Source organism: Simochromis diagramma, unplaced genomic scaffold (assembly GCF_900408965.1).
Source record: "Simochromis diagramma unplaced genomic scaffold, fSimDia1.1 OVJJ01000304.1, whole genome shotgun sequence".
Taxonomy (NCBI): domain Eukaryota; kingdom Metazoa; phylum Chordata; class Actinopteri; order Cichliformes; family Cichlidae; genus Simochromis; species Simochromis diagramma.
In genome coordinates, this window is record NW_024387030.1 from 10,606,960 (window position 1) to 10,634,317 (window position 27,358).

General features: G+C 42.1%; 2 protein-coding genes across 3 annotated transcripts; both read left to right on the plus strand.

Annotated features, from left to right (window-relative positions):
• The first annotated feature begins 6,278 nt into the window (after window positions 1-6,278).
• id3 (inhibitor of DNA binding 3) lies at window positions 6,279-8,224 on the plus strand. Its single transcript, XM_040042487.1, has 3 exons — window positions 6,279-6,690; window positions 7,024-7,097; window positions 7,447-8,224. The coding sequence occupies exons 1-2, from the start codon at window positions 6,391-6,393 to the stop codon at window positions 7,075-7,077; spliced, it is 354 nt and encodes a 117-aa protein (XP_039898421.1). The 5' UTR covers window positions 6,279-6,390; the 3' UTR covers window positions 7,078-7,097; window positions 7,447-8,224.
• A 5,995-nt stretch (window positions 8,225-14,219) lies between these two features.
• Window positions 14,220-24,458, plus strand: e2f2 (E2F transcription factor 2). Of its 2 annotated transcripts, none has more exons than XM_040042542.1 (7): window positions 14,220-15,038; window positions 20,287-20,386; window positions 21,783-22,002; window positions 22,665-22,826; window positions 23,100-23,214; window positions 23,334-23,532; window positions 24,143-24,458. In XM_040042542.1, exons 1-7 carry the CDS (start codon window positions 14,763-14,765, stop codon window positions 24,415-24,417), a joined length of 1,347 nt encoding a protein of 448 aa, XP_039898476.1. In that variant the 5' UTR covers window positions 14,220-14,762; the 3' UTR covers window positions 24,418-24,458. The 2 variants fall into 2 exon arrangements, with proteins under 2 accessions (XP_039898476.1, XP_039898478.1); XM_040042544.1 differs by having other exon boundaries at window positions 23,337-23,532.
• Window positions 24,459-27,358: the final 2,900 nt, after the last annotated feature.

The following is a 27,358-nucleotide window of genomic DNA, read 5'->3' on the forward strand; positions in this document are numbered from 1 at the left end:
ATGAGGCAAAAAAAGAAAAAGATCTCAAAATCTGAGCAAATAAATCATCACCGATCACAAATGCTGAATCCCATACAGGAGTTGAGTGAAATAATCCTTTTATGTATCTCATATTATGCATTGATATTTATTGTATTCAGATTGACACATATATATTACATGTGTCAATTTTATTATGAATTTCAAAGTCTTTTTTTAAGTGCTTCAAGTTCATGAGAACTTTCTCGCAAAGGCCATATTCCTCTTTTGGCCATCCTAGGGGTTTGGAGGAAGCAACATTTTTAGAAATCTTCAGTGGCGTTGACCCTCCACTTTTGGCCAGACTCTTAACTTAGTGGTGTGAGGATATTTTCAGTAATTACAGAGTAACCAGGGAATGCTCAGCAGGAAATGTCCATAATACAATACACACACACACCAGGCACGGCTAAACAGATATAGCGGTTTCCTGGTAGTGTTTCTCTCCTCTGGAGTGAGTCATGCTTCTATTACTTCACCTTTTATGCTCAGAAGTAATACTTTGTACAGATTTCTAAGCTTTTCTCGGGGGGGTGCTGTGCTGTTTGTAAGCGGTAAAAAAAACAACGGGTCACAGAGCCAGGATGGACTCACTGGGCCTAAAATGATTCACAGACAGAACATGAATAACAAAACACACTGGACCATTATATGAGCTGAGAGAGGTGACCTTTCAGCGATGGTGCCTGAACATGGCAATGCAATGCTAACCAGCTGGTGCAGTATCCGTTTTCCCCAAGTCTTTATGTCCATCCCGTGGTGGCGTTCACATCACAGCACCCCAATTAAAACCACTCGGGATAGAAAACGTGTCTTTTTGGACTGATTAGATCTGAGCAGAAAATTCACAAGAACCTATGAAATATTTCTGATCACTGTACACATAAGTGGACAAGTATACGACAACCAGAAAGTATTAGAAAAAGTCCAGTAGCTTTCCCAGGACGTGTGTCATTTGCTTGCTTGTGGAGATCACTAGTCTGCGTAAGAGCCTTTAATCAGGTCACTGAGAGCCCAGGCCTCTCTGCTCCCACTCTACGCCCTCCGTCTGGAGAGCTCCGCCAGGGGTGACCAAGAGGGGCACCGCTGACCCAGATTAGGAAAGGGTAAGTGTGTGTGTGTGTGTGTGTGTGTGTGTGTGTGTGTGTGTGTGTGTGTGTGTGTGTGTGTGTGTGTAAGAGTGGGGGAATCAGCTGTGCATCATGTCTCAGTCTGCACCGTTCCAATTCATTAGCAGCACAAGGAGCAGACAAGAGAAATGAGGAGGGGTGGATTGTGTGCGTGTATTTGTATATGCATGCATGTGGAGTGGGTGGGGGGGCAGAGAAAGGAAGAATACAATGTCAGTGACAGAAGGAGAAAGTCACTGCTGCGGTTCATCTTAGATTATCAGGCACCCACTTGACCTAGAAACACATGACACACAGGTGCAGAGATACCCACCAGGGACCTAATGGCCTCTGTATGTGTGTCTCTGTGAAGCCTGACCAGCTGAACCCCTGCAGCATCCGCCACAGCGTCAGACCCCTCTACAGCTTTCTTTCTCTCAATTCCTCTCTTTCTTTCACAGTCTGAGTGTCTCTTTCTCCTTTCTGTCACTCGCCCTCAAGTGTGTTCCTCAGACATTTTCCACACCAATTTTCTCTGCCCCTCTCAGCTCGCTCCCTTCATTGGACTGCTTTCTCATCACCCAAGCAAATTTCCTGTTTGTATTTCTCTATTATGTTTCCCGGTCCATGTGTTCTTCATACAAAACCACATGTATTAACTTCCGTGGGGTCTGTGAGGAAGTTGGACAGCCATATTTGACCCTGAACGCCTCAGCTAGTAGATGCAAGTAGATGTCAGAATTTTCAACCAAACTCTTTTGTCTTAAAACTTCGTACCAATACCATTACATCATGTAATTGGTCACAAATGTTGGAATTAGTTTATTTCCATTTCGATGGTAGCTTGCAACCGCAACATGCCGGCTAGCACTACAGCAAGATAGATCAGTATAACAGACTTGGACCCCCACTCTTAAACTCTCCTCGTGGTACTGGCCACACTGTGTGGGTATGTCACATAAAGCGTGGATCAAGACAATCTTTAAATGCAAGGTCAGAACTCTAGTTCAAGTGAGTTTATAGTGCACCACAAATACCCCCTTTGCAAAAACTGCGAGAGGAACAGCTATTACACGAGAGCATTTGTATCAAAAATAATTATATAGTCATCATCTGGTAGTAATCAGCAAATAGTTGCCTGGATTGATTCTGGTTAAATGTTAAGATTGTAGCTCCACAATGGTGAGACCAAATGAAAACTGTGGATCAGACTCATTCTTTCCTAGCATTGTGGAGACAACTAGCAGACACAGCCAATTTGTGCTGTCTACAGAAGTGCATATTTTGCAACATTGAAAGCAGAGATTTGGGCCCAAAGACCTTCCATTAATGGCCAACCAGCTGTACAGTAAGCTCAGTGTCTGATGGAAGAGTGACTGTTGATGAATTTCTTGATTAAAGAAAAAGAATAAACCTACAGAATTCAAGTCCAAGCCCTTTTTTGTTTACAGTTGAAGACCAGTGGAAGGTGTTGTGACTAATCAGACCAAGTCAGACACCAGGTGGAGTTGGTGTAGATCCTAGCCACAGTCACCAGGTCTGAGTTGTGCACGGAAAGCCAGATGTTTATCCTCATTGGATGGCTAGAGAATAAACCAACTGTTCCAGTCTGTTGATGAAAATGACAAAACAGTAGTGTGACCAGCACCTGGTCTCCACCCGCCAAGCCGCACTCAACATTATACTCAGCTTGTTTTGGACCAGTGTGGTGATCATGGATTTAAATGGCCTTCTGTGGCTTGTCTCCCACCTTCTATACAGTTCCACTGCCTGGATGGGTTCTTGCATCTAGAGAGCATTATTCATACCCAAAGACATCAACAGGGCCACCTGTCAACATAGTTATGACAACTACCCTGTTCCCGCAGCGAGCAGCACAATATTTCCTTACATTACCGACTTCTGGATTTTTTTTAAACATAAACAGCAGCTCTACATGCTGTACTTCTGATGTATGTTTAATGGGACACATGCTGCTTAATCATTTGGTGCTCTCATTGCTGGACAACGGAAATTAATTCCCTATTCAGTAGCAACAAAGACCCAGAACCCCTGTTCACACACTCCATTCGGATATTCAGCAAAACAACAGAAAAAGGCACATAGTGGGCGAGTGTGTGACTCAGTGAATGACGTATGGGTAAGTTTATCTTCTGACATATTATGTACCCTCTCATCTACAAATCCAGCAGGATCATTATGCACAAGCTTGAACAAGAGACTCTAACATAGATAACAAGTGGCCAATACAAAACAACAATGTGCATAAAATGTCATGTCACTGCCTGGGTCACTAAGGCGAAAAGCTTGGGATCTGTAGGCTGCTCAAAGCTGATGGAGAAGACTGAGGCGTCTTTGATGAAGGACAGAGTGAAAACACACCAACAGTGCATGGCGTGTACTTGCACACACACACACAGACACACTTGGGATATAAAGAATTAAGTTTCACTGAGTTTCTTGCCACTTAATTATCCTCTCAAGATGAGTCTGCACTTGCAGATGAAAAAGATACCCTTCTGTATACAGAGCTACCTCTCCACGGGACAGTATAGAGGTTTATCTTTGCTGTCTTGTTCTGTTTCATCTCATTACCCTACACCCTGTTTTCGTGCAAAAGGAGGCACTTTGTTTATGTTAACACAAGGTGCTTTGAGAGATAAAGACGAGTGTGGGAGTGAGATCCTGCATGTGAAAACTGATTTTTTTTTTTCATAGAAGAAGAACTGATGTTAATATCAGACTGTATTTTTGCTTCCTTGATAGTAATTGAATTTTTTTTTTTTTAAAGTGAATTCAAATACCATCGGGAGAGAGAAAGAGAGAAGGGAGAAGAAGGGGTGCTGCTAATTATGCGTGGCGATTGTTGATGGCTTGATTGTCTGCGTCCAGCTGCATGGAGGAGCAGGGAGAGGGAGGGCGGTGAGAGAGGCAGACTCACTGACGCCGGGCTCGGAATTCTCCCATCCATTGAAAGAGAGACCCGATTGTGTCCGGGGCCTTTCCGACAAGCACCTGATCCCTGCCCAGACACACTAGTGCGTGTGTGTGCGTTTTCACAGATTTACGCACTAGGAACTCTGGAATCTACAGGCCCCTGGCAATGAGTACCACAGGAAAATGCTATACTACAATTTTTAACAAGACAGAAATGGCTCCTTGCTCTTTAAAATGACTAAGAAAGTCATTTCTGTCAGATTAACAAACGCCAAATCTTTACCCAGACCCTGTCACGACAGCTGGCTCGGTCAGCAAACGCAAACAATTATTTTCCCACCAAGCCTGGGAATTTCAAAGCAATATTTGTCCTTCCCTTCAGCAAATTTAAGAAAGATACTTTGGGTCAAAGTCTTGTTTAGATACTCAGCGCTGCTCACACAATATGATTTTAAAATAGTCTGGATCGAAGTCCCGTCTCACGGTTCAATGTGGTTTGCGCTAAAGTGAGGTCTCTGAATGACTCGTAATACAGGGTCAACTGCCGTGAGGAGGAGGGGGGTGCCACAAGGAAAGCAGCGAGTGGAACATCTGTTGAACCTCTGGGCAGATGGGACATCTCTGGGAGCATGTTTGTGCACAGATTTATAAGATTATGAAGTTTTTGTATTACCCAGCTATTTTAATCAGCTACTCCTGTAGCATGCGGAGGGATGTTCTTTTTTTTTTTCTTTTTTTTCAAATTGTTGCCACCTTCGCTACAGTTAAAAAGAGCCTATGATAAGTTTTAGTTCTCTGTGGTGGAGACTTTCAGAGTGGTTGCAAAATATCGCATACAGGCTACTTTTGTGGCACCCACAGACCACTGGGCAACACTATTGTTCAAATCATTTTTTTCTCTTCACACTGAAATGTTACATTTGGACTTCTTCATTAGGAACAGAAATAGAGAATCTACAGTGCTGTGCTGTAACTTTTCATGATTCATCTCTAGCTACAGTTGCGTATATCCAGCATTGCAAAAGCTGTGGATATTTAGAAATACTTTCCCTTCGACTTCTGTCTCGAGTCCATCTGTAGACCCAAGCAGAGAAGCGTGGACGCGCAGAGTCCGGTTAATGAGTGATAGAACCGCTCAGCCAATCCGATCTCCGAGCGCCTCTGCTTCCCTCCCTCCCCATGGTTCACGGGGGAGGGCGGGCCGTCTGCCAAAGAGGGGAGTGCGCGTCGGGGTGAATGGATGACGTCGGGAGGCTGGCGCCAGCATGTCTGGGACTGGCGCGTTAGATCAACACAGCTGGGCCGGGATAGGACACACAGCTGGCTCAGGCCTGCATTCCTCCACAAAACAGGATTGTGAGAAAAGAGGAAAATAAGACCCAAATAGGAGCAGAACGGGGCGTGCTTTGATGTAAACCAAAATGGAGCGACATTCTACATGGTTAAAATATAACTTTTATAAAGAGTCTCGCCCAAAAGAAGCCCGATTTTTACATTAAAGGACATCTTAAGGCACACAAGGCTTCAATAATAGGAGTGATTTTTCGTTATTCATGGCACACAGTGAGACTAAACAGTAGGCTGTGAACTATCACTGTACCCTAAATGGACAGCCGGGGAATAAGTGGATGAGCCTGTGATTCTTGGAAACTAATTTCCTCTGACCTTTTGCCTGTAATCGGTTATAAATTTCCAATATATTTGTATCTTTGTTAGGGAGTGTGTGTCCAAAAATGTGGAAGTTCATAAGATTTAATATAGAGCCTTTTTGTAGGGCCGTACTGATGTGCTGAAGCGATTCAGAAGCCTGTGAGAGAGGTGTTTCCAGGGGCTGGACATAGACACATTTCCTGAAGGTCCAGTGATCACGGATAACAAAGTGTGATGAAAGAAGTAAAAGTCCAACTCTAAACCACGTTCCTTGCTATTATTCACAAGGCAGAACCCCATAGGTAATAGAAGCCCTCATTTACACGGTATTCTTCAAAGTGACCTACTTTAAAACCTTTCATCTGTTTAAAATAAAGAGCAATATCAGAAAACGATAGCTTAAAAAATCGATTGACAATTCCCTTCAGGCATCCCTACCTTATTTCCTCATACCTTCCAAACGCTTCCCCAATTCCGTATCAGCCAATGGGATTAGGTTTATTCTTTACATTGGCCAATCACGAGAAAGGGGGCGTCTGCAAGCGTGTGCCTTATAAAAACCAAAGTGTACGCCGCTGTCACTGCACTGTAGCTGTTCAGGACACTGATCGAAAAGACCTCAGCAGGAAATCTTACAAGCCGAGTGAATCGCTCTAGTTTCACCTGCGTTTTCACCATGAAAGCCATCAGTCCCGTCCGCTCGGTGAGGAGCTGCTACAAGGCCGTGTGCTGCATTTCGGAGCAGAGCCTCGCCATCAGCCGGAATAAACACTCCTGTCTGGATGAGCCGGTGAGCGCCCTGTGCGACATGAACGACTGCTACTCCAAGCTGAAGGAGCTGGTTCCGAGCATCCCGCAGAACAAGTCGGTCAGCCAGGTGGAGATCCTGCAACACGTTATTGACTACATCTTCGACCTGCAGATCGCGCTGGAAGCAGAGGACACGGCCACGCCGGAGATGGTTTTGTCAATAAAGGTGAGGGGAGATGCGGGCTGATGCTGGTTCGCTTTCCGACATCCTCAGTCATTCGTCACGATCACTGGCAGGAATTTGCCTGCTGGTTATTTGCACTGCATGAATCTGGACTGCAGAGTCATTTAAAGTTCAAGGCCGTGCGCTGTGAATTTTCCAAAGTTTGTTCGCATGCGTACGTGCGCGCATCGCGCTGCTGTTCTGCTGTAGACCGCAGTCACACAGCAGCAGATGGTGCTCTGCGATGTCACACCTCTGCTCAGGCATTTATTAGAATATACTTCTGTTATTGCCAGCTGCTGAAACTTGCTTCTCTTCTCTGTCCTCTCCATTCAGACTGCGGACATTAGTCGCAATTTCTCCAAAGAAGAAGGGCGGTTGTGCCATTAAGATGGAGATGGCATGTTATGGTACGTATATATTCCTAATTTATATATATATGAGGCAAATGTTCCCTGAAGCAAATCATCATATCTTGAATTACTCCTTTTTACTTAAGTTCAAATAAATCTATAAATGCCAGAGAGAATAATGTAAGTACTGATATGCTTAAAAGTGAAAGTCTTCACTCCTCCACTTTCATTATGCTCGCCAATTAGACAGGCCAGTGATTGTGTAGTGGATTCATTGCTATCTGCCTGGGGTTAATGAAAGTTCCATGCTAGGCGCCAGTCTGTCTGCTCCCCTCTGCAGGGAGGGAGAGAGGGAGGGTGAGAGGGAGAGATCTGACTTCACTTTTCTTCCTTTCTCTCCACGCAGGTGCAGGGAAACACATGTCTCCACTTCACTCCGGGCAAGAGGACAAGAGGGGCAGAAAGGGTGGGATAGGTATTTGGGAGAGAAGGAGAAGAAGAAGGAGGAGGAGGGCTTGAAGAAAGAAAGAGAAAAAGTGGACTGTTTCCTAGATGAGTGGGGATCAACAGTATTGCATGAGCAAGAAAACAGAGACTCATTCTTTGGCCCCTGGACAGACAAATCAACACACCAAAGTAGAAGCCAGGATTGGAAAGTGAAAGCTACCAGCTTTTTATGCCTTCCTCTTAAAAAAACAACAACCTGGGATTCCTTATAGATAGTCGGAGGAATTGTTCTTCTTTTCTTTTCTTTTTGTATTGCATTCCAAACAAAAGTTTTTGTGGACACACAACCTGAACTTTGTATCCAAGTCTCATATCACCTCACACAATTATCACCCCCCCTCCCCCTTCCCCAAAAGCAAAACACATGTTTTCTAATAATCTTGAGAACTAATCAAACTTCTTAAGAAGGTGTACATATCTGCTGGGGGTGTGAAATGTGAATCAATATGGATGTTTCTTTTTCTTTTGTTTTTTGGGGGGGATTGGGAGTTTGCGTGTCTTAGGTATAATCAGAACTCTATACTAGAGTCAATTGTAAATGTTTGTAGGGATTGTGTTATTTCTACAGACAATGTGCTGTGAGTTTCATAAACTCTTTATTATAAAGTTTGCTTTGTATGTACATGTATGTTTTTATGTAATGAAATTAAAAAAAAGAAGAAGAATGTGAAACCGTTTTCCTGGTGTGGTGTGTTTGGTCTAGAAAAATGAATGAGTTTGAACTAGTCGTATTCTTCTGAAGACGATGGGGATGCTGACGTGACTTTCTGGCTTTGGATGACAGTGAAATGCTGATACAACAGGATGTATTTAGATGAATCTTGAGGTTGAGTGGTTGGAAATCAAACAAAGGGAGTTTCCTCTCAGTGTTTCTATTTTTCCAAAGAAACCAGTTCATAGCGATTGAATTTCCTAAATGGTGTAAAAGAGAGAGGATGTTATGTGATTGTAAAACTGTGCATCTGATCATTCATAAATCCTGTTAAAATGTCACCTTCATGACACCAGTGTATAGAGGTATGCTGCCTACCTAGAAAGCTAAAGCTACCACTCTTGAGGTAGCATTATACAATTTTTTAAAAAGAAGATAGGAAGATGTTTCCATGGTTTTTACAGAGAAGCTTTCCTTATGGAATCATATTAATTAGAGAGTGAAACAATGCATGGGAAGTATGACTGTAGACAACTGATTTCCAAAAGCTGAACAAACGCTTGGATCTGTGTGGAATTTCAGGAATTAGATGTTGACACACACTACCGGTATCTGTCTAGAACAATAGTTACACTGAACGGAAGTTTTGTACTTTTGCACTTTTCTTTCTTTGTTTGTTTTTATTTATTTATTTATTTATTTATTTATCTGAAAATAGAAGAAAGCTAACAACAACAAAACAACAAGGGAGAAGAGTTAAACATGATGACCCAATTCTAACCTTCCTCGTACAGCTAATAATGAAATAGCAACGCCATCTAGTGGTGCAAATGCGTTATTGGCTTTTCTCGCCGTAGGAAGTTATCACGGTGGAGAATATTTTGTGATACAAAATACAATTATTACTACCTATATGGATTTCATATTTAATATTATATATGTTATATACTTTTAAAATGCTCGTGTACGTTATTATTAATAATAACAACACCACAGCCTGAAGTTCAGGACAACAAGGTTACATGGCAGCTTAACTGCTATCAGACTAATAAGTGGACAGTATGCGTCATAATAAATAGATAATACGTAGATACAGTGCAATAGCTGAGCACACCTCAGCTGTAGATTCTATTTTGTATATATTATTTTTCTTCATTTTGTTTTCTTTTACTGAACGACAGTCTTTTTAAACCCTGTCTTGTTTTTATTGTGACATTCTTGTTTTTCTCTGTGCATACAATTTTGTTCAGCAATATATCAGTGATGTAGTGCTGAACGATAATAAAGGAATCAATAAAGGAATGCATTTTAAAATAACAGTGTTAGGATGGCTCATAGCAGGTGGCTTAAAATAGGAGGCTTGTGGTAGAGATGAGGTGCAGACCACCCACGTGTTTGTTCACCGTTCACCAAAGTTAAAAAATAAAAAATAAAAGCCAAAACATTACAAAAAATAAAACCACGTAGCCAGTGGTGGGACCTGGTTCCAGCAGGATGTTAACTGGCAGCAGTTAACCCAATTAACTGCTGCTAATTGGGTCTCAAGCCATAGGAGGCATACATGCTAAAGTAAAATAATAAACTGCACACAAATCTTTTCTAATAATGTTTCTTAACATCAAATCAATACTGTAAAAATAATTACAACTATTATTATGAAATATTTTCCCACTTGGCCTACCACCTAAAATCTACAATAAAACTATTATGGCTATTCATTCCCCTCTTCGATCACTAGGTGCTGCCTAGAACCTTTAAAAAGCACTTAGGAAGTCTTGGGACTCAAAACATTGGGAGAAAACACAAGTAGGACACAATCTTGTCATCAAAATAGTCACTTGGGATATAAATTGGCTCTCCTACCCATTAGGATACACACCAGGTAAATATCAAACCAGTATTTTCCACCAGTATAACCAAATTTATGCACATATTAACCAGTGCCAGCTGAAAGATTGCCAACAAGAAAAACCTACAGACAAATAACCAATAAAAACATGTCAAACTTTTTTGTACTTATTCTTTAACACCAATGTTAAACATTAATCATGTATGTTAATCTGGTTAAGTAATGAAGAAGACTATTGCAAGCAGCAAACAACATGAAGACCAGCTGCCAGTCCACACTAGATGGGGCTGTTGGATGAGGATGGAACCTCCTGACATCAAGAACTGTTGCTTTCAGTGTCAAAATGAAGCAGCCAACCTCAAAATGTAGGATTGCACAAGAATTTGAAAATGATTTTTCTTCTTTACAGCAGCACAGTAGACAAATGACTGACAAGCTGTCTCATGGCCAAGTAAGCCCAGTTCTCTTCTTATTTTGTGACAAATTCAGAAGGTGAAAAATCTGGAGTGGATTCCAATTGTTGAACTTGCTGGTGAAAGGTGCAAATCAGTAGTCTAGGATATTCTTAAAAATAATGAATACCCTGACAGGCTCAATAACATAGAAATTCCCAAAAGACTGAACTAGTGCATGATTATAGGATAACCTTCTTTGTTCAGAAAACACTGAAGACATCGTTGAAAACATTCTCAAACAGGTGGGTGTATCACTCTCAAGGTCTGTTATTAAATACAGAGGGTTTATAACTAACTACTGGTGTCCCTCCAGAACAATGAGGAGAGATTAGTCTTTGCCAGGAAACAGCTCAAAGAGTTTGTACAGTTCTGGGGGGAAAAAATGTTGGACAGATGAAACCAAGATTAACTTGTACCAGAATGATGGGAAGAGAAAAGCATGGAGAAAGAAAGGAATGGCTCACGATGGTGATAAATAAACTGGTATTATATCATGCTTTTCTACTTGGAGCACTCAAAACACTTTTTACTGTCATTCACCCAATCAAACACATTATTACAAGGGCTTTTTTTCTGTATACCTAAGCACCACGAACATTTGCTCTAACGTTGATTGACACAGCGGGGGTTCTCACCCGAGGATACTTCGATACAGAGTGGAGTAGTCTGGGATCGAAGCACTGACTTTCCGAGTAGGCAATCTGCTCAACTTCAGCTGCAGCCACCCATGACCAGAAGCATACCACATTGCCAAACATGGTAGAGGGGATGTTATGGGATGAGCATGTACAACAATTAGGCATAACATTATGACTGCCTGCCTGATATTCTGTTGACCATCCTTTTTGCTGCCAAAATAGCCCTGATCCATGGAGGCATGGACTCCACTAGACCCCTAAAGATGTGCTGTGATAACTGGCACTAAGATGTTAGCAACAGATCCTTTAAGCCCTGTAAGTTGTGAGGTGGGGCCTCCGTGGATTGGACTTGTTTGTTCAGCATATCTCACAGATGCTTGATTGGATTGAGATCTGGGGAACCATTTTTGCTTTGTGGCAGGGCGCATTATCCTGCTGAAAGAGGCCACACCCATCAGAAAATATAATTTCCATCAAAGGGTGTACATGTCTGTAACAATGCTTAGGTATTTGGTACGTGTCAAAATAACATCCACATGATGGCAGAACCCAAGTTTTCCCAGCAGAATGTTCCCCAAAACCTCACACTACCTCCACTGACTTGGCTTCTTCCTGTAGTGGATCTTGGTGCTCGCTGTTGTGCCAGGTGAGTGACACCACGTAGTGGGCTATCCATGTGATGTAAAAGAAAACATGCTTCATCAGATGAGGCAATTTTCTCCTCCAGTTCTGATGCGCACTTGACCATTGTTGATGCTTTCGGTAGTGGACACAGGTCAGCAAGAGCCCCCTGTCTGACACCTTTCTATCAGAACCAGCATCAACTTTTTCAACAGTTTGAGCTACAGTAGCTCGTCTGTTGGATTGGATCACACAGATCTTCAGTCCCCACATGCTTCGGTGAGCCTTAGCTGCCCATGACCCTGTCACTGGTTTACCACTGTTCCTTCCTTGGACCACTTTTAAAAGATACTGATCACTGCAGAACAGGAACACCCCACAAGAGCTGCAATTTTGGAGTTCTAGCCTTCACAATTTAGCCCTCGTCAAGCTTGCTTTAATCTTTGCCCATATTTCCTGTTTTTGTCAGCTTTGCGGACAAAAATGTTCACTTGCTTCTTAAAATATCCCACTCAAAAACAGGTGTAATGATGAGGAGATAACCAGTGTTATTGACTTCACCTGTCAGTGGTCATATTGTTATGCCTGCTTGGTGTATGGCTCTAAGTGGAACTAGATCACTAGTGTTTATCGATTGTATGAATGCCGATATAAGCAGCATGAATTCTGAAATGTGCATTACTATACTCTCTGCTCAGATTCAGTCAGATGCTGCAAAACAGATGAATGATGACCCAAAAGCATACAGCAAAAGGTACCCAAGATTTTCTCAAGACAATGAGATATCAAGGGCTAAGTTGGTCACCTGACTGGCAACCCCATCTAGCATGCACTTAGTTCACTAAGTACAAAAACAAATGCAGAAAGACCCATAAACAAGCAGCAGCTGACATTTCTGCAGTAAAGGCCTAGCAGAGTGTCTCAAGGGAGGAAAAACAGCATTTAGTGATGTTTTCTGGTTCTACTTCAGTCATCACTTGCGCCGTTACTGAAAATAGAGGACTCTGTATACAAATGGCTATAAATAGCACAGCCATTTGGGGGTGTAGGCAGCAAAGCTACAATAAATGTGTAACTGTCCCAACACTCATTTAACTCCACGTGAGTTTCATAAAACAAATTCACAGTTTGATACACTGAACACATTTTGAAACATCACAAATTTTGATGTGACAGAGAGAAACATCACTAGTGATTTAAAAAAACAAAAGAAACAAACAACAAAGTTAAAAGTACAAAATGTACATCACTAGAATACTGTGAGATGTTGCATGTCATGCAGTTGGGATGAAACATGAATCTAAATTTCCAGTATTGCTAGTTATGCAAGAACACCTACAAATTGTGCAGGATTTTGTGTGAAAGAGGAAGAAACATGAGGGTGGGGATAATATACGTTGCACTCTGTGGGCATCCAGTGCAGTAACAAAGCAAATTTCTTTCATCTGACAATTAAGAATTATCTCCTGATCTCTAATCCAGTGTAATAAGGAGGCAACTGTGTCAGCCTTTTTCTTCACCCTCGGTTTTTTAAAGGCACAGATGCACAACAAACAATCATTTTTGTTGTGCATTCAAACCACTTTCAACTTTGATTATTTCATTCAAAATGCAGTTCAGATTGACGCCGGACAATGGGGCTGCTTTGGTGGAGAGTCTACTTTGTCTTGGCCAAGGGGGTCAAGTCATATGGCTTGAGTTTGGTTGCTGCTAATGGGGGAGGGGGTGTTTTCTTTCAATACCTCCTCTGAGCCAATAAGCAGGAGTGGTACTGAGTGAATCCAATTATCATCTATAAACCTCCTTGTAACAGAGAACAATACACTTTGATCACATGGAATACAATAAAGCAAAATTGTCTTTATTGTTTACAAAAAACATACAGTGTATATTTAATTATATTTAAAAAATAAAAATTGTGAAAAAAACTTTCCAATCCTTTCTTGCCCTGATTTCTAATACACATATTTTATTATGTCCTGATTACCCAGAGAGCAATTTGGCACTATTTGAACATACTGTACATGATTGCGCCGTTTGCAGAATCAGACTTCATTTTAAAACACTGCAAATTTCATATAAACATATGAAGTTAATGTTTAACCGTTTTTGTAATCTTTGACTGTCAAGGAACTGAACTGGGATGCTGTAAAATGCAAGTAAGTGGTTACAAGTGGAGTTAAAAAGGTAATAAAAAGTGCTCCAACAACAATAATGCGCCTCTAACGTGTGATTATAAAGTCTGGGCTGGTCATTGTCTCCATATCCAGCCTGGCAATGAAAGAACACCATGTCTTGATGTGTGCTCCTGTCCCTTTAAGCAGATCACTCCCATCCCCGTACAACTGTTTTATGCAAATTAGACAAGCTGAACGTGTCATGAGCCAATCAGAAGCGGCTTTCAGCCGCGGGAGATCCGAATTTCGCGGGATGAAGTTTGGCGGTAAAAAGACTGCTCTGCCCCATCTCTTGCCCCCTTGTATGGAGAGAGGAGCTCTGAGGTGGACGGACAGGAGTGGCATACTGGGTCGGATTCAGCACCAGAGGGAGTCACAATCATTTGTTAATCTCCAGCTGGAACCGGATCTCAGTGAGACCTGGAAGCCTTGGAGAGTTAAGCTTTAAAGTTCTGGACGTTTGAAATAGTTTATTTATTCAGGAAGCTATTCTTTATAACTGGTAAGGCAAGTTTCCTCTACACTGTTACAGGACAAAGGATAACAACACCGACCAGCCTGTTAAATGTACTAAGGATAAACGTCACATTATAACATATAAGCCTGTACTGCATGTGTAATTCATGCGGCTTGCAGCTAATTCGGCAGTTTACGCTGTGAAAGTTGCTTTTGTTTTGTTTGTGTGTGTTACAGTATTGGCAGTTAATATATTCATAGAGGTCCCGCAGTAAGCGAAGCTTGCTGAGCGATTCAGTGTGCTCAAGTACAGGCACACTTCTGCCTTCGCCTCACCGGTCCGGTTAAATTTAGTCTACTCAGGAAAATGATGCGGATGCCTAAAGGCGTCTCGCCGGCATCGGCTCGGCAGGCAGTGGGGCTGCCTTGCTCTCAGCAGAAGATGAAGCTTTTGTCCACCGGTGGAGTGAAGACCGACTTCTTCCTCACCGGACTGTCCAGTCCGCAGATGAACACGGTACCGGCCGGATATTTCACCCAGATCTGCAACACCAGCGTGGCCGAACAAAGAGCCAACAGCCTGTATTCAACCCCCCATGGACCCGAGGTTAAACCCATCAGATCATCCTCCGGGCGACTGCCGGTAAATAATCACACAAATACAAGCCTGGGGTCGTGTTTCCTTACTGTTTAATATCCAGCGAATGATATGCATATGTCCGGGGGAGGAATATTTAACTTTTTTCATTGCTATGCATGTTTGAGAAGGGTGCATTCAGATATGTTTTGACGTGATAAGCCACAGAGGGGCCACTGTGGCTGCTTCTGCTGATGTGCATGACTGGTGTCTTCTCTCTTTCTTTTTTTTTTTGCTTATCCATGCCAGGCTGTGTGACATCTTCTCCCGCAGTCCAGCTGTAGCTAAGACAAGGCCAGACGCCTTGTTCTGTGTTTGATGGTTTTGATGAGCCAGTGGGGGTGCTTAGAGAGAGGCCCCACTCTCTTGTGCCCAAATAACGAGTGTTTCCCCCTCCTTGGTGCAGCAGAGCTAGTTTTTTTTTTTTTTAATACAAGCAAACAATGCAGGGGCTCGACCAAGCTGGAGGAAAGACACTTAAGGCAAATTCATAGCTTCCCAACACTTGTAATGGGAGATAACACACACAACAGATGCTCCACCCTCACTTCCCATTATGTCAAAACAGGGTCTGTGTTGGACTGTGGGAAGGAAGCATAGGTCAGAGGTCATAACCACAGAACAGGTGTATTTTCTGGAGTGTGAAAGTATTACTATCAGAAGCCCTAAAGCATCACCAATAAGTAAAGGATTAACCTGTTTTGTAAAACACATACACAGTTGGCTTTAATGATGTTAAGTAATGTCGTTCATTTTAAACTCGAATGCTGAAGATTATTTGAAAATCCTGATCTGAGAAGATTGGATGACACTCAGCAGCTTTTTAGTGCTCCACACCTGTTGTTGTTTGTTGTATTTGGTGTCTTTATTCCAGCTGACTCGTCAGCCCCGGAGTCTTTTTTTAGATTTAATGAATTGCAGTAACGCTAAAGGGGTTAGAGTGCGTACAGGGTTTTCAAATCTCATGTCAAATCCCCAGCCCTAATAGGCCCTTCAAGAGGATTAGATGGATATAAGTAAAGTGAGAAATAGGGTACCACCTGGCATATCATGTGCCAATGTGAACCTAACTGCTGTCAAAGTGTGTATGCATTGTTGGTTTCTAGAAATATTACGTGCATTCACGCTTGATAACCTGGTTTTCCCCTTGAAATCCAACCTTAAAGTTTGGCCATATAAGTGGTCCATACTGGATTTGATGTGGTTCAGTAGGCTTTATGACACGACCCCCGTGTACGCAGTCATGTCGCCTGTGTTTTTGTGCATGCACACTGTGACCACGGTAACTTCTGTTTTCAAGGGATTTGAATATTTTCAGTTGTTGCACATTGTCACAGGTGCACGTTTCAATTTACCAGAAAAACAGGAGCCTAGTTCGGGTTGACAGAAGTGACGGCACGGTTGAAAATACGGATGAGGTTTCAAAAAGCTCTCTGATTAAGAAACTTCCTCTGGATCACTTCAGTAATTTGGGTAAACTTAATCAAAGGGAGTGAACCCACCTTAAAGTTTCTGTTTTTAAACTTATCATTTTAAGTGATTTGATTCCCGTGTCTAGAAATAAGTGGTACAGTGGGCTTTAATGATGTCTGAGCGTATTCCTTCTATTATACGTTAGTTTTGTTGCACTAATATATATTTATGATTTTGACACAAGGATGTCATTATCATTATGATTGGGTTTGAATGACTAAACGTCACGACATTTGAGTTGCTCTTGTATGTGTTGCGATGGCTGGTGGTAGCTATCTTGCAGGATACATTTGATGTGATGATATTATGAAGTTTTATTGACGACAGTAAAGAAGCTGAAGATAATAATGTGTTGCTGACACAGCTGTTTCAGTGCATGTTCAGTCATGACTTCTCTGTTTGCAGGAAGTGTGGCCTTTTCATGTACTTACAGCTCACTTCCTTCAACCTATACAACATTATAACCACAGCTTTTTTCTTTAAGCTTTCCTTTTTTTAAACTTTGACTGGGAAACCAGATTCTAAAGCTTAGCATTTATTTATTTTAAGTACAAACAATCTAAGCACATACAAAGTCACACACTTTTGTAGGCACCTACCTACAAAAAAAAAAAAAAAAGGTTAATATTTGACTGATTTTAGTAAACTTCAGCTGCAGAGATCCAGTCTTTACTTATTAATCTTACCAACTCTAGAAAAAGGCAACGTATCAGCTATTGGCATGTGAATTTTAACCAGGGTGTGTAAACTGTTGATAAACTGTTGTCTCTGCTTCCTTTCAGCTCGATAGGGATGTAAATGTGTTACAGTATTCAGACCTACAGCCAAAGTCCAGGGAAGCCCTTTTCTCTTATTGGACTGCGGATGAATGAATTTGTCAGTTTAGGCAAAGTTCAGTACAGTCAAACAGCGGTATGGCAACAGGATGCATCTCCATAATATTCACCAGGAACAATGTCCCATTTATTCCCTGCTTATGTGACGTACTCGGAGTTTCATGGAATGCGCACAATCCACCACAACTGAGTGATTACGGATGTCAGCTAATGCCTTAGTCTTTCTCCTTTGGTAATTTTTAGGAACACAAACGTCTCCTGCAACCGACCTTCAGCTCTGGTTTGACCTTTTTTGAGCCCCTAGGGTTAACAACCCATTCAGGCTAATGCTTTGGTGGGATATTGGACACAGTACCAACTGTATGCATTCTCTCTATTATCTGTTTTGTTGGTGTGTTTTCCATTTAACCCCAGCTTCAGGCAAATACCAGCCCTACAGGGCGATGCTCTCTATAGGGGGAGTTTTGCATTTCAAAGCAGCTTACCCTCATCAGGCAGGCAAGCCACAGTGGGGACGGATCCACACCTCTGTTTAACCGCTTAAGAGGCTGTTGTAGGGCAACTTTTGTTTTTCCTTTATGTCCAAGGGTGTGGTAGTGAAGGGGCTCGGTACAGAGCGGTAGGTACCTGTAGGCATACTGAAACTTGCCCTTTGCCTGGATGGAATCTAAGTCTGGTGCAGCCTGACTAGCAAGATCTGTTTGTTTGAGGAGAGGCCCGACTGCAGAAGCCCTTCACGTGATTATGATTACATGCGTGGAGTTTACAGCACAGCAGCAGAGACGGCGGGAACCGGCCAAAGAATATACAGCAAACAGAAGGGGCCACGTGCAGTAGATGGGCGTAACTGGGCAATCAGGCAGGGTGAGGTTATAGCAAACGTGAGTGGCGTGATACTGCCAGTCTTTGAGATAACGTGCTAATAAGGAGGGCAGCTGACTCGGGCCTCTCCCATCGTCCCTTATAGCTGCACCATACGTATGCGAGAGCTAGTTTTAGGGTGTGAAAGCTTTTGGATTCAGATTTTCACAATGTTGTGTTCTAACACCTTAAAAGTGATGTGTGCTAGGCGGCATACCTGTGCGCTTTCTGTAAAATGTAACCATTTCTCAATAGCTGCACTTCTTCTTTCAGTGGTCTGTTAGTCTGTTAAGTGAGGAATTTAAAAAATAAAAGGTCTTTCCTCTAAATGACTTTGGGTTTGTGTAATATGGTTGAATCACCAGAGAAAGCACTCATGCAAATGAAGGAGCACCCAAGCCCTCACTCTGATGTACAGCTGCAGGGGGAAACCGCTGGTTCCATTCTTACAAGTCATCATGCATCAGGCTATGACTCAAATTGTACACGTGCATTAAAAAGTTTGACTTGACACACGTTGACCTGCTCGTTTTAAGTCATAGAAATGAGAAGTCTTCAGCCTTATTTGGTCAAAAAATGCGACGTTTTTTTCTTTGTGCTGGGACACTGAGTCAATGGAAAGCTGTGGCAGTTTTTCTCTGGTTAAACCACAGCTGTCACGGCTGTAGGCAGTCCAACTGGTATCATCTGCTTCCTTTCTGCGACTCCAAGTGTTTGATAGCGACTTTCACGACCATCGACCAATGAAAACTCAAAGTTTGAATCGTGCAAGAGGTCGTTTTAGAGGCAACAGTGAGCATTTTGTTCTTCGGTAGCTGTTCACCGTCCTGTTGCGGGTGTCTCTGTATGCCTGACTGTGTGTTTTAGGGATTAAAATCTAGCCTGCCAACAGCACGGGGCTGCTCCAGATGTCACGAGTCAACAGGTGGACGTGTTAGGGAGAACACTGGGGGACAATGGCAGCCTTCATTATCCCTTTACTCGCACATGCGTAGGCACATCCACACGCGGTAACGTGAACTCCCTGCTTTTCCCGTCTCCGAAAAAGCAATTTCCCTAAACCTGTTAACTAAAACAGTTCACTGGCCGCATGTACGCCGTCGTGGCAAAAGGGATTATTCGTGAGGAGACACGGTGAAAGGAGTTTGTGAGATCTAGCCATGCACTACAAATTACCCAGCAGCCAGAGTGTGCTGAGGTGAAATTGCCTCACTAGCTCAGTCATTGTGTTTTTGTGTGGGCAGTTGTTGGATTTCCAACTGACAGCAAACGTTCTCGTCCACCGTGAACTTTTGATGATGACAGCATATCTGCACGTGGGGCGTGGTGGTAATTTCCTAATCCTTAAGAGAGTAGCGCTTTCACTTCAGCTAAGTAGGCCAGTGGATGGCGGGAAAAAAAAGCAATGGTCATTTGAAGATTTTATATTGGGTTACAAAGGTTGTTCATGTGCTTTTGATTGTATGATGCATCGCTGTTACGGTCAGATAATGTTCTGCTTGTGTGCGCGCGTGTGTCTCTGTGAGGAGCCTGTGTGCTAAGCACAGAAGGAAGAGGGTTGAGAGGGGGGAGGAGAGGTCATTGAGTGATTCCAGGGACTTCCTGACGTATGGCAGGCAACGAGTCGGGCCTATAGACCTCCCGCTTCTGTTGACTGCAGACAAACAAAATCAGCCCCTGTTGAAGTGCTTGGGAAAGTGTGCGTGTGGGGGGTGCTTTGTTCCTGCACTTGAGGGTTGTTGGCACATTTACGACACGGTACTTTTAAACAAGCCCCTGTTTAGCCGTCTAGCATTCATGCTACTGTTCTACAAAAGGTCTGGACTTGCCCTACAAACTATTTGATTCTTTCAGCTTTTTAACTAGCCATTATTTAAAGTCAGTAGGATGAGTTAAACACTTCCATAATGTGCTTTTGTTCAGCCTACACTGGGATTGGAAGGATTTCAGTCTTATACACCCTTTATATTTTCTTATGTAGTGAAACAGCAGTTAATACAGAGGAAGTAGTAGAGCTGTAAGTCACACCTGCTTTGTAACATTTGCATCTTTTTGTTAATCTTTGATAAACGTCTTCCCTTTAGGCCAAGAGGAAGCTGGATTTAGAAGACCCTCTGTATCTGCCAGAGTTTCGTACGCCAAAAGGAAAATGCAGCATTGCAGCACGGATACCAAGCCCAAGGAGTGAGTAGACTGTACATCTTTTGTTGTGTTTGTGTACAGCCCTTCGTGTCTGCTGTGACGGTGTTGAAAGTGCTCTATGAATAAAGTTGGTGTGGTGTGGTACACATCAGTGGGTGGAAAATATTTTTTGTACTGTGCAAAGGGAAGAAGCAGTTCAACATTAAAAGAAAAGAATAAGAGCAAACAATGAAAAGAAGTTGATTGTACGGTACTCTTTAGCATTAATCTGAACCCAGGCAGGGTGGGTAATGCCAGGTTCGCATGACACGACCTCAGCCTGATTGCGTCCTGAACCTTTGGGTTGTGAGCAAACACATGTTTGCTATGGGTCAAACTGACATGGCAGGAAGACTACTGCTGAAGTATTCCGCAATAGTTTCCTCACTTTCTGCGAAGTTCACCCATATGAGCACAGAGTGCGGTACCAGCAGCTCAGTTGCGTACAGCTTTACACATAACAGATAAAAAAAAAAAAAAAAGCAATGGTGTAGCCAGGAGTAGAGAGCCAGTATCATAAACTGGCTTGTTGACATTCTTTTCCTAGAATACACAAGCTAGCGCCTCCTTCCCAACGACATCTCAAATCTCACAGCTCAGCGGGAATGACGGATCAGGGAGGAATGTGCGGTCTGCCGTGTCTCTCAGTTATGAAATTGCAATGTCTTATGATTGTTTGATGGACAATTCTCTGGAATTAAGGAGCCCTGAGAATATGTTATTACTAACATTATCAGACCTATTGATCCATTTTCTATCACCAGTGTGGTTATATGTCATTGAGTCACGGGGAGAGCACAGTAAGCAGAGATGCCAGGACCTCTTTCACAGTATTCCGGGAGAATACTTTAGTGTTCCCAAGACAACAGAGGGCCATAATCTCCGATGTGCCCCGAGTCTTACACAAAGATTCCCACCAGCTGGAGCTGCCTAAACCACCTAAACTTGCTCTTTGATGCAGAGGAGCAGAGACGTCCAACTAATCAAGACTGATTATTAAACCTGTAGCAGATTAAAGCAATATGAAGACACAGTCATCGGAGACAGATGCTGTTTCTGGTTTACAATACCGTACCCATAGCTCTTATTTTCATATTTTCCGTGCGAGGAAGAAATATTGCTGTTTGGAGGATTATTTGTAATTTCGAACATGATATCAAACATAGAAAGTAAAACATAAAGGCAGAAATAAATCTAGTTGACACATTCCAATAACTGTTTTCATGTTTCACTGTTGTCAACAGCTTGTATGACTAATACAGTAAATATTTGAATCAGTGATCTCTCCGCCAGCTCATCAGCCAAATAAAACACTTGAATGAATTAGTAAAAATCAGAGTTGTGTAACTCAAGCACATTTCTAGTCTTATGCGCTACTTTTCTGTGTGTTTCCTCGCAGCTCCAAAATCTCCGGGTGAGCGGACGCGGTACGACACGTCATTGGGCCTGCTGACCAAGAAATTTGTGGGTCTCATTGCTGAGTCTCCTGATGGAGTCCTTGATCTGAACTGGGCCACTGAGGTCCTGGAGGTCCAGAAAAGACGCATTTATGACATCACCAATGTTCTAGAGGGAGTCCAGCTTATCAGGAAGAAGTCAAAAAACAACATCCAGTGGCTGTAAGTAGAAATGCAGAAGAAGGTTAAGTAGCAGGAATAGTGGGAGGTTTATCAACTGCGTGTAGCTCACAGAAGCAAACCAGGGACTGCGTAACTGTTAAGTGAAGCCTTGGCATTTAGGGTTCCTTACAGACTTTCACAATAATGTTGGGCAAAGCATGGGCAGGACTGTTGACAGCAGCAATTTGGCCTTATTAACAAAGCTGTGTAACATAGTGCAATGCAGCTTGGTTCTTTTTGCTCGTGTCAAACAGCTGAGACAAGATATTAATATCTTATAAAAGTTTGCTTTTATAACATATTTACTCTAGATTTTATAATGATTTACAAAGTAGTGTTTTTATGCTGCACAATTTCTGGACTAATTAGTAAAAAAGATAGATGTATAGACATTTGCAAAAAACCTACCGATTGTTTTTGAGTCTATTTATACTGGGCTTTGATTGCATTCTAAAAATGTCTCCATTGCTTTTATTCTTCATGAAGTATTAAAAGGAAGAAAAACTTCATACTGGTACTCGCTTGTCTGCCCCCTAGTGGCAGTCAGCAGACATTGCAGTGCCAGTTGTAGACACTACCTAAACGTGTGGAGTTGTTTTGACTGTTACAGACTTTTATTATTCATAGACGTGTTTATTGTGTGTATGTGTGTGTTTCTCCAGGGTTGGAGACGTGTTTGAAGGTGGAGCGGGTGGAGGGGAGAAGGCCCGTGCCCTGAGGAAAGAGCTTGGAGACCTAGAGAGAGCAGAGAGATCTCTGGATGAACAGATTCAGTCCAGCACCACACAGCTCAAACAACTCACTGAATATAAAGAGAGTCAGAGATATCCTTTACATAGAGCACCGTGGTTATCCACGTCATTCTTTCATGATCTCCGTTTCCGCTTGTTGGCATGTTCCGCTGTAGCTTGCTTGGTTGAGTAGGTAACGCATATGCTAAAAGGCAGCAGGGGCGTTCGTCTTTCCCTACTTTACTATCAGATTCCTACTAATATCTTGCCAGATATAGCCAAAAAATAATAAAAGAGAAAAAAAGACAAGCACACACGCACGTGTATTTAAATTCCACTGTTGTTACCCTTAACCTCATGATCCACATTGGGCTATGTGACGTATCAAGACATCCGCTCCATCGGCAGCCTTCAAGACCAGACAGTCATTGCTGTTAAAGCCCCTGCAGAGACCAAGCTTGAGGTGCCAGACACAGCAGGGGTGAGATTTGGTTTATGTTTCAGTTTGTCCCCTTAACCCCTCCTTCCTTTAAATTGTGCATTTGTCCTGATGTCAGATTGTTTTGATAAATAATTGCTTCTTCTCTTGTTTCCTTACAGCAGGGGTCTTTGCAGATCTATTTAAAGAGTAGAAATGGTCCCATAGAAGTCTACCTATGTCCTGATGAGGGTCTTGAAGAAGCTAGTCCTGTTAAGAGCGTTGTCACTCCCAAAAAGGAATTCCCTCAAACGCAAGACCCTCCCGCTGCAACCCCAATAGGACCACCGAGTTACAGCGTCAAAGAGGAACCTGTTGACTGTAAGCTTTGAGTTTTGAACAGAATACCACCTTTATTTGAGCTACCCTTACTTTGATCGTACCCGTGCACTAGTCATAGACTGCATCTAGTTTTGCAACTAGCATTAATTTAGTTTTACAAGTTTTACAAAGTGATTTTATCCCAAGGCTTCCAGAACATTAAAAATGAATTGCACCTCTTCAGCTGGAGCCAGTCCAAAGATCAAATAGCACCATTAAAGCAGAAAGGTCACACTTCTTTTTGGCGGTTTCATGCGATGCCATGATAAATCGGTGACAAATTAAACAAATGGCATGTTATTTAATCTGCTTTAGTTTTGCTTGTTTGGTTGTTGTATTTTGTTTTGCATTCTGCAAAAAAATCTTGAACTGTTCCTTTAACTTTTTCATTATTTAACCCCTCAGCTGAAAGCATAAAAAACAACAAACTCAGGGAGTATGTGCACAAGAGTAGAATAAAAATAGAACTTGTATGAGGATAAAAGATGTAAAAACTATTCCAATTTAGGAAGCTAAAAAGAAAAGTGTAGCAGTACACCACCTCTCTAAATGTTTTTTTAATGCAGTGCCCTTAGCACAAAATTAATTCCCAACGCTTTCTTCAACACAGCCAACATTTCCGCAGCAGCTCCAGCCGCCTCCTCAGCTGTGACCTCCACGTCCTCTCTGCTTGACGTAGAGGGTCTGCTGGGTTTGCCCCCGAGCCTGCTTCAGATAACCGAGGACCAGCTTCCTGGCACCTCCTTCACTTCAGACCCCAACACCCCCTTTGTCAGTTTTTCTCCACCTTTGGACCACGATGACTACCTCTGGAGCCTGGAGGACAGCGAGGGAGTGTCAGACTTCTTCGACACTTACGATCTCGGAGATTTGTTGAAAAGCTGAGGCTTAGATGAAGGGATGGGGCGGAGAAAATTCAGGGAGAAGAAGGGTAATATTTAATCGAATGCCTTCTTGGGACAAACTATTACACTATGAAGCCATCTGTTTTAATGTCCGATGGAGGAATCAACTTCTTTGTTTAAATTATAAAGTGAAAATATTTGTATATATAGTAAATTTGGGCAGTAAGTCGAGTAAGTCTCATAGAAAGCAGGAGTTATTGTTTATGTCGTATTGTCAGCGAAAGAACTGATGATGCATTTGTTTATCAGTCATTGTTTAGTGTGACCAACTCAGGAATTTTTTTTTTACCCCTCGTTTCCAAAGTCTAAATAATTGTTTGTACCACTCTTTGGCCCATAGGGGGCAGCATTGTATAATGTCAGCTTTAACTGCCATGCAGCTTTACAGGATTCAATCACTGGATCAAAGTAAGCTAAAGCCATGAAGAGCCATACACACAGGGTCTGTTTGCAGTGTTTTCACCACTGATCAAATTAAGCTGTGAATGAACTTCAGTGTCGATATGCATCTACAGCTCGAGAATACACATCAGGTGAGATCTCAGCATAGATTTTAGACATTAAAAGTGGTTTTCAAAGGTGCTCATGTTGCTTCTTTCATGCCTTAAGCTTTGTGTCAAGCCTTGTGTGCCTGAATGTGCAGGCTGTGACCCAGAGTCGAGTCAGAGGTCATGACAAATGGTGGCTATTTTTTTTTCTTTTTATCTCTTTGAACATGTACAATCTTTGAGCGACGCCTTGTAGGTTTGGCAGCTTTGTTTCAGTTGTTGCTCTGTTGAGTTTAATAGTTGTCTTTAACTGAGTGGTTTTAATTTATTAGTGTAAAGCTACTATTGTATTTCTTAGGAAATAACCCAAAACGAATTAAATGCAGCATCTGTGTTGCAAGGGGGGTGAAGAGGGGTGGGTGATGGGGGAGAGGAGGGGGTTAATTGATGTAAATGAGGTGTAATTAGAGGAGCAATTTCTTTTTGCGCTAGTTTTAAAATGAATGAACTCTGTTACTTCAGCAGAAACAGAAACAATGAGAAATTTGTCTTTGCTGTTCAGGTTTTAGGCCCACAAATACTTTCCCTGCCTGCTGCGGCGTAACACTTTTACATGTCAGAGATGTGCTCCTGAGGATGGAGTAGCTCTGACTTTAATCTGTTTGTTTGTTTTTAAAAAGCGTTTTTGAAGTGTTCTAGAAATATAAAATTTGGTATATTTTTGGCTTTCCCTCTACACTGCAGAGATAAGCTAACTGTCCTGTCCTATCAAAACTTGAAATTGAGTGTTGTGGTGCGTATTTGACAGCTTGGGAAATGGTTGTTGTGCGTTTGTGCGTGCAGGTTTTTTTACAATGTAGATTAGAGAATTGTGAATTCAGATTTTGTAGTGTGTGTGTGTGTGTTTTTTTTCAATGAGCATTATTGTTTTTGGTATTTGTACATAACTTGTTTTGTATTTATACCTATTTTTTTCTAAATTTTTTTGGACTGTTGTAAGTCATTCAGCACTTAATGATTTGTAATATTGTGAAGTTATTAAATAAAATATACTGCAGCCATTGTTTACACATGAATTTGAGTTCCTCTTTTTTAATCATGTCAGAAAAACCGGAATGCGTATGAATTGCTTTGTATGACGTGACTCTTGGTTTGATATTCTGATGTATCGCTAATTCTTCGACATCTGTGGAAGCCATATGAAAGTTTAAACAGTGCAGGCACTGATCTAATATAAAGTGACATTTCCTAAAGAGTGACAATAAGTCTGCATCAATAGTTACAACGAAACTGAAACAGCTATAAACACATTCAGACAGGTGCACAAAGGCACCCATCATTCTTCACAAGCTTGTTGCTTTGGAAACCGCTCACAAAAGGGAGCAAGCAATCAGCAGGTCAAAGTTCAGTGGGTCACGCTGCAATGGTGTGTTGGGGGTGAAAAATCTGCAAGGAAAAACTATGTCATTAATTTTAGTCAAAGCACATTGCTGCAAGTTAGAAATGCAACTACAAGTTTCTTCAGAGATCGGTACGGGGTTTGTGAACACTTCTTTAGGAATAACTAAGCTCGCATGGAACTCCAAGGAGCATCCACGTGACTTTTATGATCAACACGAAGTTTATAAAGCTTTATACTCCTTACAATGTAGAGAGAGGGTGTGAGTAACAACAGTTTGTGCTGGTTCTCTGCAAACTGTTTGTTAACGGAAACTACAGAACAGCTCGTGTTCTGAACAAGAGATCTTAAACAAGCATGTCAGGCATCACATGACAGCCCTGGCTGCAGGGTTTGCATGCTATCTAAAGAGCAAGCTACCTTGTTTCTGTTACTGCTACAGCAGCAATCAGCTGAAGTAAATCTTGTCAGCTGGATCGTTTAATTGCAGAAACTATAAATACCTCTTTCTGACTAATGTTCACCAGTTTGCAGCACGTACCCACACAGTCCTTTAAAACACTACATGTTGTTATTTACGGCTCCAGGATGAGGAGCGGTTCTGCTTGGTTGGGAAACTTTGGGTGGACTTATAACCTATTAGTTACATGGATAGTATCACTCGTACGACTCAGATGACACTATGACACGCAATTAACATCGATATGAATCACAAACAAGTCTGTCTACCTGTTCCCACTCTGCAAAACCTTTTGTTACCATACCAACTGTAATAACAGGTACACTGGCATTGGCGTCTGTTTGAGGGTGGAGTAAACATTGTTGCCTGCCCAGAAGCCAGACCATGGAGAACCTGCATGGAATGGCCCTGGACCGACAGTGCTCAGTCAGTAAGTCACAGATGATGTATTTTTCCAAAGCAGCAGCTGTCACTTAACGTCAGAGCTATTATTTATTTTTATTTTTATTTTACATCAAAGCTGCTCTTCAATGCAGGTTCTTGAGGCAAATTAGTTTCAATGGGGCTCCAGTCC